Source organism: Pholcus phalangioides, unplaced genomic scaffold (assembly GCF_987345545.1).
Source record: "Pholcus phalangioides strain wild (caught in Gottingen) unplaced genomic scaffold, Ppha-v1.0 ptg000005l_1, whole genome shotgun sequence".
Taxonomy (NCBI): domain Eukaryota; kingdom Metazoa; phylum Arthropoda; class Arachnida; order Araneae; family Pholcidae; genus Pholcus; species Pholcus phalangioides.
In genome coordinates this window covers 7,077,575-7,096,472 of record NW_028301598.1, presented here as the reverse complement: position 1 = coordinate 7,096,472, position 18,898 = coordinate 7,077,575, and the positions used below count along the sequence as shown (strand labels likewise).

The following is an 18,898-nucleotide window of genomic DNA, read 5'->3' as shown; positions in this document are numbered from 1 at the left end:
GAAGGGAAAATGGAGAGTCAATCTACGGCCGTTTTGTAGGTAATAGATGGCTGACGGACGTCTTAAGAAAAGGACGACAAATTGTCCACGAGTCGACCGTTGACGCGATTATCCTCAATCCGTAACAGAGAAAAAAAAAATGGAGATTTATTTCTCCCCTCAATTTACAGTCACTTCCGGTTTCAAAGCGGATGTTCCGTTCGCTATCGATCCGTTTTAAGGAAAAGAAAGAAAAAAAAAAAGAGGAGTGGAATTATACGGAAAGTGATTTCCGGGAATCAACTCTACCGTCAGAGGAAGAAAAGCATCTCTTTTATTGAAAAATGACTTTTTCGGTTCCAGGATTTGATCACTAAAGCTACAGATTTTTTTCCTACCTTGATAAAAATGAATGATCATCAATCATCGATCGATCCTAATCGATTTTTCCCCCCGAGAATAGTTTAATTTGCAGCACTCGTGGGGGGGGGGGGGAGATTCGATTCCATACTCTGACACCGATACGAGTTATACAGCATGATTTTGGATCATGTTAATCGCCCACTTCGGGAAGTGAACAGCAAGCAAGTATTCCCTTCAAAAATGTTCCTCCACCGGGAAGGAAATTATAATTGAAGTAGCAGTTACCCGCGACTTCATTCGCGTACCCCAAAGGAGCAAAAATTGGTGCTGCTGCAGAACAATCCGGAAGAATTTTTAAGAAAATTGTAGAAAACACTATTATAGGGATCTTCACCGCAGAACATTTCCAGTCAGCCGAGGGCTAGTTGTAGAACAACACAAAGCATATTGCTTTGGGGCTCGCGTTGATTTGGTAATCTGAAAATTACCCCTTAAAGACCCCTTTAGGGGTTGAATTATGAAAAATCCATTCTTAGCGGGTCCTACTTTATAAAACAAAACTACTGACAAAATCTCATATTTATAGCTCAACCCCATGGGTTGAATTTTGAAATATTCCTTCTTAGTGAGTCTTTACATCATGAAATAAAAGTACTGACCAAATTTCATATTCCTTCTTCAGCGATTTCAGCTCGACGATGAGGAACCAGTGAATCAGTCAATTAATTAGTCAGGAGACATGTTATTTTATATGTATACACTCATAAATATGTTGATTGACTGCCAGTTTCTCACTTCTGAGCTGAAAGATATATAGCAGTACTTCCATCGAGCTTATATTACTGGAGGGAGTATGACGTCAGCAGTCTTCGCCTTAGCAGTGCTGAGAACGGTGTCGCCAACATCATTTGTCGGAAGATCACGTGACTAGGTGAAAACACATGCAATCCCCGTTATTTTCTTATGGCATAAATAGGAGTTTAAAACAATAAACGAAAGAAATAATTTCAGCATCGATGAGATAATTCCAAAATCAATGAAAGATATGATTCCAGTATTAAGGAAAGATCATTCCAGAATTAAGGAAAGTGATAATTCCAGAATTAATGAAAGATAATTCCAGAATTAAGGAAAGTGATAATTCCAGAATTAAGGAAAGTGATAATTCCAGAATTAATGAAAGTGATAATTCCAGAATTAATGAAAGATAGTTCCAGAACTAATGAAAGAGATAATTTTCAGCATTGATGAAAGAGATAATTTTCAGCATTGATGAAAGAGATAATTTTCAGCATTGATGAAAGAGATAATTTTCAGCATTGATGAAAGAGATAATTTTCAGCATTGATGAAAGTGATATTTTCAAAATTAATGAAAGTGATGATTCCAGCATTAAGGAAAAAGATAATTTTAAAATTAATAAAAGAAAAAATTCTAGAATTAATGGAAAAGATAGTATAGTATAGAACCGAGCACGCCCAGGCTCTGTCGCTTTTGCGATATAAGCTCATTGATCGTGAGATCGTGGGCGTGCTGGAAAAAAAACTCAAACCGGCAAGCCGGCCAATGGAAGAGATAATTTCAGCACTGATGAAAGTGATAATTCCAAAATCAGTGAGAGATATAATTCCAGAATTAACGAGATATAATTTCAGAATCGGTAAAAGAAACAAATCCAGAATTTATGAAAGAAAAAAAATGCAGAATTTATGAAAGAAAAAAAATCCAGAATTTATGAAAGAAATAATTCCAAAAGTAATGAAAAAGAAATTATAATTAATAAAAGAAATAATTCTAGAATTAATGATAGAAATAATTCCAGAATTAATGGAAGAAAATTCCAGAACTAATGACGGAAATTTTTCAGCAATAACGAAAGAAGTTGTTCTAGCATTAATGAAAGAAATTATTTCAGTATTAATGAAATAAATAATTTAATCTTTTTTTCATCTTTACAAGAGAGAGTTCCAGGGGCGTCGGAAGTGTTTCGAACTTGTGGGTGCTCGTCTTGAGTCCCATGTAGGAAATTTCGATTTCTGAATCAATTCTGTGGGTGCTCGAACCCGTTTTACAAACTTCCGTGGGTGCTCGAGCACCCACAGCACCCCCGGCTCCGACGCCACTGGAGAGTTCTCTATCCTTTTATCTTCTTTTTTCTTATTTTTAAAACGCAATATTTAGAGACTGAACTATACATTTCAATGTGGGGAAATTGCAGGCAGGAACTGTGTCATTCAACGAGTCACGTGATTTCCTTGCATTCGATGTTGACCCCGCCGCAGCGGACCGACGCTCCCACCAGTAATATAAGCTCGATGACCGTACTAATACTTGACCTTACTTGCAACTTGTAAACCCGCCTCTGAGAATTTCTAACGAATTCGAGCACGAATAAATTACATTAAAATTTGAAATAACTCATAATTATAATAGTAAAAAAAAGGGGGGGGGGAAGCAGAAACAAAGGAAAAATAAAAAAATAAAAATTGACTATAATATAAGAGTAACTAGCAATGGCATTGTCAGCCGATCAACAACGGCAAGGCCATGCAGTTATGAAACTGTTTTTATTTTTAATTGAAAATCTTCTCAGGCAAATCCAGTCTTTTCACACAGGGACAAGGGCTGATATTGCTGGTAAGTGAAGTAGCCTAGTGCTGGCTGGACTGTTCTCGGTTGGTATGGTATGGAGAATCTCTAACGAATTCAGTTGTGCAGGAACGTGTTGCGTGTGCACGAGCATGTGCGTGGCCCTTTCGTTTCGTTCGCTGTCAGATTTACAATTCGCGCTCTAGTGGTGCTGCACAATGCGTATTTCATACTTTGAAATGAAAATAACAAATATCTGAATTCTCATGTTATACAAGGATAATGTTGGTCTACCTGCTCGATGTCGTAGTGGTAGTAATTGGAAAACTAACTAGCCGACCGCACCAAGATTAAACCCTGCTTTCCTATTTTATTATTCATGAACATGTGAAACCGTTACGATATAATGGGCACAGAGACTTGTGATATAAAGTTAATTTGGTTCATTGCCTTGTCAAATTGGCTCTCATTCCCGCCGCAAAGTTTGAAAAACGTAGAAAACCTACTTCAGGCTTCAAAATGTCGATTTTTAAAAAATGACTTTAAAAAATATTACATTCAATTGCAAATCCAATTCAAAAAATTTCGTGTCAATCAGTTAATTGTTCCAAGGAAAAAGATATTTTCTGGATATACTGCTTAGGTGAACTCGGAAAGAAGAGTCATCTTGTCTCCGCGGGACTCGAATCCAGACTCTCTTGCATACCGGGCAAGCATGCTACCATCTACACCACTGAATGCATGAACGCTAGAACTTTACCACTGGACTTATGCCGTTGCCGAGATCTCTTCCAGCCCAGCTTCGTGGCAGAGTCCGGAACACTTTATTTTGAGTCAAAAAAGAAAAAAACAATAACAAAAATTTTTTACAATATATTTTCCCCGGACAATCGGGTACTGTCGAGATTAACAAATTTTGTGGTGATTACAGACGAGATGGGGTTGAGAGTTGGAGAAAAAGTTCCAGGGTTTCGTTAAGAAGGATGAATGTACGCATATTAGGATGAAGATATATTTTAAACGCAATTGGAGGGGGGGGGGTGGCATGTCATCCCATCTGTTATCTTACACTTGTCATATTATATACACAGGATCGTCTACACCACTGGAGACACGACCCTGTCTTCCTTATTTCATGCACTGTGGCGTGAGGCGTTGAAGTAGAGGCATTAGTGGCCTTTCTTAACTTCGGGAAATGGCCCCCAGGTGGGACAGTAGAGAGATAGACGGCTTTTTTCTCAGCCCAAGATAACAAGGAAACAGATATTTTCTGGATATTATGCTGTGAGGTGAACTCGAAAAGAAAATTCATCTTGTCTCTGTCGGAACTCGAACCCAGGCCCTCTCACTTATACCAGTGGTCACTGTGTCCAGTGTCTATCTTGGGCTGAGAAAAAAGCCGTCTGTCTCTCTAGTTAATTGTTTCTTTCAAAATAAAAGAAAGTAATGAATGACAATGTAAAAGTATTCAAAAAGCAAATTTAGAACGTGTTTTTCTTAGATCGAATTTCTGAAGTTCCTGCAGCCTATCTGTAAGATAAAAAAAAACGACTGCACTAAAAATTCTGAAATTTTGTAGAAATGTTTATTTGAAACGTGTTAGTAAGGTGAACCTTCGATTAAAAGCAATTAACTCATGAGAAGTAATTTTAAAAATTTTGAATTTAGATTCTTTAAATTTATATATATATTTTTTTAGTCCTTACAAATTCATAAAATTCTAACAAATAATCAGGTATCCAAGTTCGAGGTTCACACATCTCGTGACACTCTGACACATCTCGTATAAATATTCCAACAAAATTTGAAAAAGTTTGGTGAAGTAGTTTTTTTTTTTTTAAATCGCGTCGAAATCGTTTTTCCTCGTATGAGTTTAAACTTTGATTCATTATTTATTTCTTTTATTTTGAAAAAGAAAATTAACCGTTTGACACGAAATTCCTTGCATTTGATTTTCAATTAAATGAATTTTTTAAAGTCCTGTTTGAGAAATCGACTTCAGGAGGTCGTGAGATCCCTTAACTAACCACCAAAGTCCAGCACGATGCTCACATGACTGCACAGCGGCCAAGGTCCACACTGGTTCATTTTATACCGCAAAGGCTATGAATCCTGTCAGGACAAAACAAGGAGAGAGAGGTCCTGTTGGAGCTCGAGAGAGGAAAGATCCGACGATAACCCACTATACTGGGAAAGACTAGAATTCGGGGACCGAAACAGACGTGGAAATTACTTCTCACGGAATAGTTGATGAGTTTGTTGACGCTTTGATAAAGGCCATAATGGATAACAAGGACCGAAAAAGTTCTACGACACTCGTTAAAGCAAAACAGTTTCCGCACCATAGATAGACGGACGTGGATTGTGGTGAATGGTTGAAAAAAAAAGAAAAAACGTCGCGAGGAGGAGACGACAGTACCGTTAAACGCTTAAAGCCAATCGATGTTTTTCCTTATTACTATGTGATGACGTGAAAGAGCCATCGATCCAAAGAAAAAAAACTACGAGTCCGTAGTCGTTCTTAAGCGATGATAACCTCGCGTGGCGGAAAAGAACAAGTGCCACATCCGGGTCTTTTCTTCCCATAACGACGACTTTTTCCCCCTCTCTTTCTCTTGTGGCATCGTAGTGAGTATGAGAAAGCAAAAAAAAAGTAATCAATATATACGGTATAACCGCCTGTAAGTTTCGTTTCTTTGCAACATAACTCGTCTTGCAAAAAAAGCAACATTTACAGCAAAGGTGCTCAACCTTAAGGAGAGTGCAGACCACTTCACAAGGATTGAAAACGTGTCACGGGTCACTCAAGCCATGTGGAAATGTGCCGTGGGCAGCTTGAGTGATCTTGAATCGTGCTGAGGGAAATTTGGGTGATGTAGAACTGCGGTACATTTAGAGCACTTAAGCACCGCTTAAGTGCTAGTGACGTGTGGAACTATGCCACACGTCACATACGTGATCTGTAAATATATAACGTATCATTATGCAGGGCCGTAACTAGGATTTTCGCCACCCTGGGCAAACGTTATTTTTCCGTCCCCTCACAACTCTAAAATTCGATAATTTTTTAACACGGTGTTCTTTGTTCCCACCTAAAACTGCCGCCCCGCAGTTACCACCTTCCCCTAGTTCCGGCCGTGCATTACGGATGGGTGCCCTGGGGTGTGGTTCCTGTGAACCTGTCCCGCATGGGATGGCCTTTCTGGCCCGGATTAAAGGTTTATACAGCATAGTTTCGTCAATCGCTTGAAAATCTCCTCTGGCGATAAAGTGGGAACCATGTTCTGGTCAGGTGTGTTTAAATATGCCCAGGTCACTTGAGTGAACTGGAAATATGCCGCGGATCATTAGCATGATGTGTAACTACACCACGGGACACTTAAGCGATCTGCAAATGGGCCATGGGCCGCTTAAATGCTCTAGAGCTGTGTGTGTGTGTCTCGGGTTCATTCAAATATTCTGTAAATGCAGGGCCACAATTAAGGGGGGGGGGGTCGAGGGCCCTAGACACTAGGCCCCCGGAGAGCAAATTTAATCCTTCAACTTCTTCAAAATTACAAGGGGAATGAGAAAATGCGTGCTTGTCTCGGCCGACCAAGCATCTGGCTGCAGCCTTGCGTAAATGTATCTCTTGTGTTAATACTAAAAAATCAATACTGATGTAAAAAAATCATTTAGTTAATTTTTACAAAATTAGGTTTGGAGTCGTAGGCCACATCAGATGACTCCAGGGGCCACTTTTGCCCGCGGCTCATGAGTTTAGCATAATTTCAGCGTGATAATGGTTAATAAGTACGCAGTTTACATAGATCATGGTTCAACCGTTCAGAGTCGCCTTTACCACACGCGGGCATCGGTGCTAAAATAACAGAGGGAACAGGCGCGTCTAAAAAATTTCGGGGAACCAAAAAATGTTTAGAATCCCCCCCCCCCTCCGCCCTCAGAAATACATAGAAATTCTGAGAAAAATATTCAAATAAAAAATTTTAAACAATGGTATGTAAATTAACACAAAAATTGATAAATTGATAATTTTTAGCACTGAAGGTAATTTTGACCTGATGAGAAAATAAAAATAATTGAAAGGAATAATTCCAGCACTAATGAAAATATTAATGAAAGAAATTATCCAGGAAATTGAGGAAATAAATAATTCCAAAATTGATGAAAATTCAGAGTCAACGGAAGAAAAATTCTAGAACTAATGAAAATTCAGAATTTTGAGCCAACCCTGAACCAATGAAATAAATATTTCCAGAATTGATGAAAGCAATAATGTAATAGAAAGCCGCGACTTATTTATACATCACTAAATGGCCTGCGGTGCAGTTGCACATCATTTAAGTCCTACATGCTCAACCCATGGAACGCGGACCAAATGTGTCCGTCCGAGTCATCTGATGTGGCCAGCGACCTCAAACCTTATTTCTTAAAAATAAACTAAGCGACAAATTACCACATTAGTCATATGCCATGCAGTTTCACATCACTTAAGTGGTCCGCGACACATTCCCAAATTACTCAAGTGCACTTACTTGAAACACATTTCCAAATCACTTAAGTGGCCCGCGGGGCATTATCAGATCACTTATGTGACCTGGAGCATATTTACATATGTTTTCGGTGACCTGCGGTACAGTTCCAAACCACTGAAGTGGTTCCACTGCACATTCCCAGATTACTCAGTTGACCTACAGCACATTTCTAAATCACTTAAGTGACCTGGGGGACTTTTACAGATCACTCAAGTGGCACGCGGCATGTTTTTAAACCAATGGAGTGGCTCGCACTGTTCAAAAAGTTGAGCACGATCACTTGAGTGACCCGCAATACAACCCCAGATTACTTAAGAAAGCCGAAACATATTTACAGACCACTCGAGTGAGCCACAGCACAGTTCCAGATCACTTAAGCGATCCGCAGCACATTTACAGATCACTTAAGTGACCCTACGGCATATATTTACAAATTACTCGAGTAACCCGCGGCACGGTTCCACACCGCTCAAGTGGCCCATGACACATTTCCAGATCACGTAAGTGATCTGCGACACATCTACACATCGCTAGAGTGACCAACGGCGCTGCTCCAGATACCTTAAGTGACCCGCGACACGTTTCAAACCAATGGAGAGGCTCGCATAATTAGGTTGAGCACCGTTGTTATCAATTTTTTTTTTTTTGCACTATGAATGTACAATGTAGAATCAATAGAATGGGTGGTACGCTAAAGTTTCGAACCAGCTCAAGGATATTCTGAAAATCATCACACGCTCCCCACCAAAAAAGGGCAATATTGATAAATCCCTACCCCCTTTAACACACACAATACCGACACAATACCCCCAACAAATATAAATTCTAAAAACAATTATAAATGACAATGGACGTTGTGAAAAGGCTGGCCTTGTTTTTAATTAGGAGACTTTGTATGCGAGAACTAAAAGAGCCGCTCTTGTGTTCGGCGACATCTTTTTTTTTTCTTTAGCCATTCACTAAATCAGCCAAAGATGATCACTTTTCAGAGAAACAAAAACCTATTTTTTTAATTAGCCCGAAGGAGCAAAAAGAAGAGTCTTTCTTCCTCAATTTCATGAACAATCACGAGATCCTCTTTGTTCTGATTGGCTGTATTTAGGAGGAACCAACCCCAATTTTTCCCGAATTTTTTTAATGAAACGGCGTGTCAGGATATGCGATTGTCAAACCTCGTCAATGGGTCTCACCCGGATAATACGTTACTTCACTTACCCCGGGTCACTTTTCTTTAAATCCCCATTATCCTGCATGGCATTTCATGTTACTTTTATTAAACTCGTGATAATGCGTGTCTACACTCCGCTTAGCCTTTAAGTGGCAATAACGAGATATCTCGCCTCCATAAAAGCCTCTTATTTTAGCACTGACAAGCCCAGATAGTTTGTAAAAATGATTTCTCAATGAAAAACTTTTCCCCATACACCTTAGTTTGCACCTGCTGAAAATAGGAAGAAAGCCTAGTTCATTAAAAAAGATATGACATTTTGAAAAGGGGTTTAGTGATTTCTAATTGCCGCTTAAAGGACTAAGGGGCCACTTTTGTGAAAGTATTATACCTTCAACAATTTTCACAGAAATCGAAATACTTCAAACAATGTACAGTATGAGCCACACAACAACGCTCAATTTTATTGGTGGTTTTCCTGCCGTTTGACAGAGCATGCTTCCCTCCCCATAAAGGGAGCCCGATGGGTTTTTAGTTGGGAGCCCGGCTCTAAGATAGAAGCTCTGTGACACAGACCACAATTTTACGTTCATGCATTCCCCTTACTGAATCGTCTTCCACCGATAAAATTTAAATCTTTTTTACAATGTTCTCAAATCAAACTTTTTTTTTTCAATTGTAGTCCTATTAATACGAGGTTCTTGTATGCGCCTGAAGCCCCCAGGCCAATGTCTCCATGCATGCGTTCCCAGGTGGAAGCAAGAGGGCATGGGGTAGGGCAGCAATTATGGTCAATTCAACCCCACAAAGTTTTCCTTCAATTAATTTTTTTTACATGAGATAATTTCTTATCAATTCTTTCCTTTAAATTTTGTGTTCTCGTCACCGTGGAAAATATCTGATATACAGAGGAAGCCTTGAACAGAAAAACTTTGGGAATTCCTACAACATATAGTAGTGAGAGTTATTACTGATTCAATCTGTGAACAAGTGAGAATCGACCAACCATCACGGTTGACCAACCATGCTGATGGAATCGAGGCAGAAGAATCGTTTGGACACTTACCCGTGAAAACACTCGGTATCTTGGACATGAAACTCTTGACCGTTTTCACTGGTACACCTGCCTGCTCGTCCTGCATCTTCTCGACGATCCGCTCCATCTGTCGAGACAATAAAAATAAAGACATCAATGAAGCTACAAACGATAAAATCGCATCTTTTGAAAGATTCTCGCAACTTTTAAGATTTATAAACTTGGATATAGATTGTTTTAGGCTAAAAATGGCATTTGAGAAAGCATTGAAAAAATTAATAAGCAGCGGCGTATTTACAGGGAAAGTGGAGAGGGGCTTAACGGGGCTTTATAGCTCAGAGCGGCAAATTTGAGGAATGAGTGGTCAAGACAATCAGTAGAATCTAAGGGCAAGAAAATTTGAGTAGCACACACGCGGTAAAAACCATACAATAATCCGCCTTTGCCGAAAGAGCAAGGGACTAAATATACGTCAGTGAGTGACCTAGAGCGAGTGCAAGTACGTGAGTGACTTAGCGAGCGTGGAGCCATTTCAGTGAATGACCAAAACAGTGACCTAGACAAAGAGGGACCAGGTCGATCAGTGACAAAAAGAGTGACTTGGCGATTTTTTGATCATGGGAGTGATAAAAAGAGTGCCCTAGAAAAAGCATGGGAAAAGAAAGACCAGTGAGTGACAGAGTGACCAGGTCTTAGTGACCCAGACATACTTGCGACCAAGAAAGTATGCAAGCAAGTGAGGAACTAAAATAGTGACCAAGAGAGGGAGGAACAAGGTTAATGTCTGATCAAAAGAATGACCTAGAAAGTGTGCGAGCAGTTGAGTGATCAAAAGAGTGACCAAAAGAGAGCCCTAGAGCGTGTGCAAGCATGTAAATGACCAAAGGAGTGACTTGGAGATTTTGCGGGCATAGGAGTAACCGAAACAGTGTGCAAGCATGTGAGTGGTCAAAACAGAAAGCAAGCATGTGAGTGACCAAGAGAGCGAGGGACCAGGACACGTAAAGAATCCAAAAGAGTGACCTACCGTGTGTGGGAGCATGATAATGATAAGGTCAGTGGGTGACCCAGGACGGCGAATTTCAGAAATGAGTGGTCAAAGAAATTAAAACTACGGTAGAATTGGGAGAAGGGTGGCAAAGCCAGTCCACCTCTGTAAATAGGGATCGTAGTATAACAAATTCGATTCTCAACAAGTGTTTCACGGCACTTCAGGATCCCGCGAAAGTGCCAAAACAGCGAGCTGGGGTGCCTCGAACGCAATAAGTTTGGGAATTCTTGCTACACAGGAGGTTGAATATTATCCTAAAATTCTCATGAAATCACACTAAGACAACTTTTTTTCCAGAGGCCACTAAAATAAGAGTTGGTGGAAATTGTGCTTTAGTTCCTGCTACGAGGTTCTTACACATGCCTACAACATAATAGTAGTGAGAGTTATTACTGATTCAATCTGTGAACAAGTGAGGATCGACCAACCATCTCGCGCTGGTGGAATCGAGGAGGAAGAATCGTTTGGACATTTATCCGTGAAAATACTCGGTATCTTGGACATGAAACTCTCGACCGTTTTCACTGATATACCTGCCTGAAAAATTAATGCGGCGCCTTGTTCAGCTCTATTGGGCCACTACTGCTTTGAAGTGGAAATGTTTGAGTAGGCGCTCGGAGGCGTGTTCATGAAGAAGCTTAGCGAGCTATAGCCCAGGGCGGAAAGTTCGAAGGGTCGGCAAATATATGGAATAATTGTTCAAGAACGTTAGCAGAATGAGAGAAAGGCGGAAAAATTTGTATAGCCCACTGTGAAACTATAAATCCACTTCTGCTTAGGCCGGTGTGAGACTAAGTCAGTGAGTGGCCAAAAGGGTGACCTAGAGAGCGAGGGATGAGGTCACTGAGTGGTCAGAAGAATGGGCTAGAAATTTTGTAAGGTAAGCATGAGAGTGACCTGGAGAGAAAGGGGGGGGGGAGAATCATGTTGGTAAGCGACGAAAACAGTGACCTAGAGCGTGTGCTAGCATTTCATTGATTTAGAGATTTTGTGAGCATGAGAGCGGCCAAAACAGTTGCAAGCACGTGAATGACCTAGAGAGCCACAGGTCAGGTTGGTGAGAGACCGAAAGAGTGACCTCAGACCGTGTGCAAGCATGTGGGTGACTCATGAGATTTCATGATCATCTCTTACTCATTCCGTGAAATCGCATTGAATAATATGACTAATGGGAGGTTTTTTCGTGTGCGAGAACTTTGTTTTGCGCAAAAATAACACGCGAGTTGAATGTATTTCATTCTCATTACACGGAGTTAAGATTAATTAATGGCTTTTCCAAAGTAAAGTATCCACTTGTGTAGGAGTTTTTTTCCGAAGAAAACGATTTATCTGGAATAGTTAGAATTAATTAATTACTTTTTCCAGTAAAACCCTCTTACACAGACAAACGAATAAACAACAGCTAAAAGATAAAGTACACCCCTCTGTTACGATTACCCTTGGTTTTCTCACAAAGATGGAAATTTTTTTGTTTCTAGCGTTAGCTAGGGTCTCGGGTCAAGGTTTTCACGGGCGCTATTAAATTCAAATGAAAGTTTTATTCCCCGTCTTCAAGGCTAGAGCCCCATTCCCTGCTATTATGTGCGCCGGGGTGTAGTGCATGTGGCGGCCGTGATAACCTGATAACCTTACATCAGTGTTTCTCAACCTTTTTTCGCCCATGGTCCCCTTCGGATCACTGCCTCTTCTCGTGGCCCCACTGTGTTATCTAGGGCCCTCTACCCTCATCCAGGAGCTAGACTCTCTTCACCTAGTGAATTGATTTTTTTTACTAGATTTAAATTGAAAAAGAAATCGTGACTAAAGTTGGTCTCTGGACCCTTGGGCTTATATATATGTATATATAGCAAAGTGAATTCAGGCCCAAAACAGGGTCGATATGACACAAGTTCATAACTAGCTGAAGTTTTCAGGATTAGCTCCTAGATATCTGTAGAATGTGGGTCCTGAAAAGTCCCCTAATTTTCCATGTGAGCTTCCATCCAAAATGGCGGATCAAAGATGGCCGCCAAGCACGTTTTGTCTTGCGAGTGATTTTTTCCCCATATCCCAGTCAAAAACCATCATTTTTCAATTCTGGAAAAACCTGTGTACTCTGCAAGAATGTCTGTTTTGATTTATACCTAGGTTTATCCAATAAAAAAAATATATAAATGAGCTGAAAATTTATTTAATGTCAAGATGTGCGAAATTTTCCTGGTTAAAAATTCAATGTCGATCTATTTTCGCCTCATAACTTTGAAACTAACGAGAAACTAAAAAAGTAAAAAAACTAAAAAAGTGATTGGAATGTTTTTGTAGTCCTAAGTGGAAGGACTGTTTTCGAAAAAAAGTCTGAAGATCCGTTGAAAAAGGTTGAGATATTTCTTTTTTAATAAAAGGGTCGTTGTGGTCTCAAAGTTCAATTTTTCGTGTACAGTTAGGTACTTATGGAAGAATAGATAAAACTTTGCCTAATAACACTATTAGAGTTAGATGCTGAGAGTTAGGTACTTGATAGGTAACTATGAATGTTTCTAAGTTACGCTTTCGCATGATAATTCTGACTGAGATAGCATCTTATAGTAGAGAAATTAAATAAAATTCTGAAAATACTCAGTCCCCCCCCCCCCACCCCACACATTTCACCCCATGGGATTTTCACATATAGGTACCTACTTAACAAAAAAAAATGCTCCTGATTGCCCACCAACATTCTCTTTATCTAGATGGGGTTTCTTCATGCCCTATAAACATGATAGTATCTGAAGCCTTGAAAGATTTTTGTGTAAAAAGTTTTGTATCATCAGAACAACATGTTGAATTTCGGACTTCCAGACTATCACGAGATGATTCTGATTTGACATAGCTATCCAATTGGCTGCTGCTTCACAATCCTCTCAATGATAGCTTTCCTAAACACTTATTTAGTAATGTAGCAAGTGGGTTGGTTGCTGATGATAAAACGAATTGTGACTATGCAAAAGATGTTGGTGAAAAATTACTGTCCCCGATTGCAGGAAGTTTGGGGAAGTTAAATTTCAGAGGCGAAAAAAAGAGTTATGTCAATATTTGCCACAAGCAATATATTGATTATAAAATAAATAATAAAGGAATGAAAGTGTGGTGAAGTCAAATGAAAATTTACAAAATCATTTCAAATATGAATTAGCCTCTCAACCCCCATCTCTCTTTGATGAGGTTTTCCTGAGGAAGAATGCAAAATCAACTTCAGCAGCTATCATTGAATCAGTTGAGCCGTGTGTTAACATACTCATCCATTGTAGATGGAGGATTTATTATGCAAGCATTGGCTTGGGGTGAAACTCCTACAGAGATATATGCCTCAAATATATGTTAGGTTTGTGCAGAAATACTTCTCTCCATGTGAGGCTGTGGTTGTTGATGGATACATGTATGCTCTATCAACTAAAAGTGTGAAGAGGGCAAAAAGGATGACGTGAAAAATGTCTGCGACTTTTGCTTTTGACGAAAATAGGGTGGCAACGACTAAACAAGCTAGCTTTATGCGAACCTCCGAGAACAAATCAAGACTAATTGAAATGCTGATGGGCTACTTCCAGTCTGAAGGAATAACTGTTACACAGATGGATGGGGATGCACACATTGGCGTAAGCAAGGAAGGTTTAACCCTCCCCCCCCTCAAGCCGAGATTAGTGTTATTTTGTAGGAAAAAACGTAAAAAACCTTCCCCTTGAGAAAAAAAATTTAACCCCCCCCACCTGAGAAAATTCTGCATACGCCTTATGGATGCACAGATACACTAATCTGCTCAATTGCAGTAAATGCATGTCAGACTAGTGCCAGATCAGTCGCAGTAATATGTACTGATACAGACCTACTTTAATTTTCAAAGGCACTAAATGGAAATCCCATGGGGTGCAATGGATAGGGGGTAGGCTGGAATATTTTTAGAATTTGATTTAATTTCTATACTATAGGAAGCTATCCTAATCAGAATTATCATGCGAAAGCGTAACTTAAAAACATTCATAGTTACCTACAACATTGGCGTACGCAGGTGGGGTGGGGGGGGGGGGGTTAGGGTTCTAACTTCCCCTTGAGCCAAGATTACAGTGTTCATTTTACAGGAAAAAATGTAAATTCCCCAAGAAGGAAAAAAATCTGAAAATCCCCTCGAGAAAATTCTGCGTACTTCTATGCCTAGCATGTACCTAACTGTACACCAAAAATTCAACTTTGAGATCACAACGACCCTTTTATTTAAAAAGGAATATTTCAACTATTTTTCAACGGATCTTCAAATTTTTTCAAAACAGTCCTCTTACTTAGGACTACAAAAACCATTCCAATCACTTTTTGCGATTTGTTGATAGTTTCAATGTTATGAGGCGAAAACGAATCAATACTGAATTTTTAACCAGGAAAATTTCGCATCTTGACGTCAAATAAATCAATTTTCAGCTTTCAGAATTCAGAAATGATGGTTTTTGACTGGGATATGGGAAAAAAATCACTGAAGACAAAACGTGCTTGGCGGCCATCTTTGATCCGCCATATTGTTGGATGGAAGCTCACATGGAACATTAGTTTGAAGCTTTTTCTGTGTTATTTAAAACATTTTTCCTTTTATATCCCATTCTCTGACATGCTTACCAGACGCGCGTCAGGCAGACATGTCATGAACAAGAAGTACATAGTATTTAAAATATCATTAATCATAATGTAGCAAATCCCATTATCACGTGGCTCCTATGCAATGATGTCCGCTGCAACACCCAGGTGAACCCATGCGCTAGGACAGTCAATATATTCCGTCCACCTCAAGAAATTGCTTAGTCACGCCTATTCTTGTTAACTATATATTAGGAAGGGATGGTGGTGCCAAAAAGCAGGTGCAAATACATTGCTAATGTGTCGGGAGGAGCGACTTATTGTGTAAGCTCATTGGATCATCCCGTATTATTTGTCTCTTGGAAAAGGGGTGATCATCCTCCTTCCTCTGCATCCACACCTGCTAGAAGAAACCCGCTCTTATTCACTCCTCACAGTTAAAAAATTGCATGAAACCGGCGATGGGATCGAAACCTGGCCTTGATGATACGCACACAGGGAAAGATGTCCTTGAATAGATTATTTGGAGCATAATCGCACTGCTATAGACCACTCTGTGTTAATATCGTGATGACTTCCCATACCACCAGACCGAGATTTGAGGGGAGGGGGGGGGGGATTTCTCTGCGGCTTTACCATTGGAAAACGTCTCTATTTCTAGGCTCCCACAACCGGAATGACACGTTCTGGCTTCTCTTTTTCCTCTTTCCTAAAGGGGTAGAATTGAAACGGTTTTTTGAATATCCAATGGCTGTGGACCGGAATTGTGTTCGGTCGACCAAAACCAGTGTTTCCCAAGGTGAACAATATCACCCCGGGCAGGGGGCGGTAGAAGCTATGGGAATAACATACGATCCTATGGATTGACTTGATTTGGGGAGATGAGAGAAAAAAATTTCTGACCAAGGGGCAATAAAACAAAAATTTTAGGAAATTCTGACCTAAACCGAGTGTGTTCAACCGTTAGGAAAGCGCGAGTCACGTAATTAAGTGATTTGGAACAGCACAGCAGGTTGCTTAAGTGATTTGTAAATGTGGCGCTGGTCTAAGTTATCCTTAAATGTGCTGCAGACCACTTGAGTCATCTGTAAATTTTTCTCGGGTATCTCAAGTTCTCTGGAACTATGTGCCACGGTGATATGTAAATATGCTGCGGGTTAATCGAATGTTCTGGAATTGTGCTGCAGGTCACTCAAGTGATCTGCAAATGTGCCGCGGTCTGCTCAAGTGATGTGAAACTGACCGCGGGCCACTTGAATGATCTGGAAGTGTGTCGCACGGTTCATTTTTGCTAAATTAGGTTTGTTAATTTTTGAGGTTTCGGTCACATCAAATGACTCCGAGATTTGACATCCGGGAAATGGATTTAGCATGTATGACCTGCACGTTCTCGTCACCTGGGTATGATCTATAGCCTATCTAATGACTCGCGGAAAATCGGCACGAAATAAAAGAACGTGATGGGTAGTTTCATGCTATGTGATGGCGGTTTTTCTTTACTTTGTTCATGAACCGTCCGTTGTTAATCCTATCATGTGGATGAGAGAGGAAGGACTTAATGGCAGCCATAAAGATGCGCCTTGTTGGTGGTATCAGTGAGCGGATTAATTAATTGCATTTATTATTCGATGAGTAAGTCAAAGTCGTTAAGAGTGCAATAAGCTGAAGTTATGAATGGTAATGTGCAAGCATCGTCCGCTTTCTAATTCCATTTCGCCGATTCCCGTTCGTCGCTACATTCCATTCTCTTCTCCCGGAAACGAAGATGAGTAGAAAATGCCTAACCCATCAATCGAATCCCGAGAATCGCTCTCGAGATCCGATTGGCACGCGCTCTGATCGAAGACGTATGATCTCTGCTTGGCATCGAATCTAAAAAAGGCACTGACCGTACGTGCCACCATAAATCCCGATCTATCACCACAGGGCAACTAATGTTTCCGAATACGTTTAAAACGTCATTTTGGAAAAAAATATCGATCTTTTATGAAAGCCTCATTTTTTGTGACTCCAAAACTGGCTTTGTTTATGTGATGCTTAGAACCGAAGTTAAGCTTACTTTAGTGTTGTGTTTTTACATATACAGGGTGGGCAAAAAGTCCGTAAAAACTTTAAAAATGAATAAAAATCGGAAAAATAACGAAAATAAAAAACGGTTTGCAGGGTTAGCATCGCTAGGTCACTGGAATTTTTTTTGACAGGGAAAAAACCCAACAAAAACAGCCGATAGGTGGCGCTGACGTACACAAGTCAAAGAAAAGGTACACAAATAACGAACAGAATGCCTCCGAATCGTTTATTACAGAAGTATTCCACATGACCACCAAAACAAGGAACCACCACCACCACCACATGACACCTCTCAGCGGATCGCATCTTTCAGTTCCGACAGATTGGATAGACCGGATCGATACACCCGTGATTTCAAATATCCCCACAACCAGAGGTCTGCCGGTGTCAAATCTGGAGACCGGGAAGGCCACAAGAACCTGCAACGCCTGCTAATGATTTTGTCTTCCCCGAACGTCTGTATCAGGAATGACAGAAGCAGTGTGACTAGTTGCTCCATCTTGCCTAAACGTGACGGTAGAAAGCGAATCTCTTTCACGCAAACATGGCACGACCTTCTCGCGCAGAAAGCGTTAAATAACGCTGCGCATTCACCGTAGCCGTTTTCCACCCATTTACTGGGCACTGCGTTTCAAATAAGGGTCCTATGATGAACGAACCTGTGAACCGAACCCACACCACACTGTCACTTTTGGGGAATGCAATGGTTCCTGCGTGTACTTACGTGGATTAGACGTCGTCCAAATGCGACAGTTATGGATATTAACGTCACGATGAAGAGAAAAATGAGCTTCATTTGTCCACAAGATGTTAAACACCCAGGTGGGATTCTGTTCGATTTGAGAAAGTCCACCTCGCAAATGCTTCCCTCTGTACGGTATCCGCTGGTAAAAGTTCATGCCACGACTGCAACCTGTATGGATATCAAGGATTCCATGAAGAAGCCGCTTGGCAGTCGAGTGGTTAGGGAACTAGCTTCTCACTGTGCAGGTCTGGGTTCGAATCCCGGTTCGGGCATGGATGTTTATTAACGCTAACAAATTCCCTGGACGGATCACGCTGATCCCTTGGGAATACGTGAGGATCACGTTATTATAAAAAAATATATATATTGCGTATCGAGGATGGTGGTAAGAACAAGCGTCTGGCAGCTTCACGAGCACCGCTGGTCCCTGCAGCTGATTCGGATGCTAAAGCTTCCATTTCGGCTGCAACACGCGACGAACGTGCCTTCCTTAAACATGGTCGTCCGGCTCTTACACGCTCCTCCAGCGTTCCTGTTTCCTCAAACCGCTGAACAAGTTTTATGAGGCCTGCGCTGTTAAAGGCCCTTTTCCAGTCCTCACATTCTTCTGAGCTCGGAATTTAAGCAAGGCAATGGTCGCTGATTCCCGGTTCCACGTAAAAGAATCATCATTAACAAAGCTTTATCTTTCGCACTCAGCATCCTTGTTCATATATAACGATGAACTGGTTGTGGATTAGGAGCGTAAGTTCTTATAACCGTCTCATTTGCATATTTCTACCGAAGT

General features: G+C 40.5%; 1 protein-coding gene across 3 annotated transcripts in view; it reads right to left on the bottom strand.

Moving 5' to 3' along the window:
* LOC149085814 (regulator of G protein signaling 7-like) overlaps positions 1-18,898 on the bottom strand; it is a 76,477-nt gene that overhangs the window by 53,097 nt on the left and 4,482 nt on the right. For all 3 annotated transcript variants that reach the window (XM_089232240.1, XM_089232241.1, XM_089232242.1), the window contains exon 2: positions 9,701-9,797. In XM_089232240.1, coding sequence (XP_089088366.1) covers positions 9,701-9,797 — 97 coding nt within the window. The remainder of the gene's footprint in view (positions 1-9,700; positions 9,798-18,898) is intronic.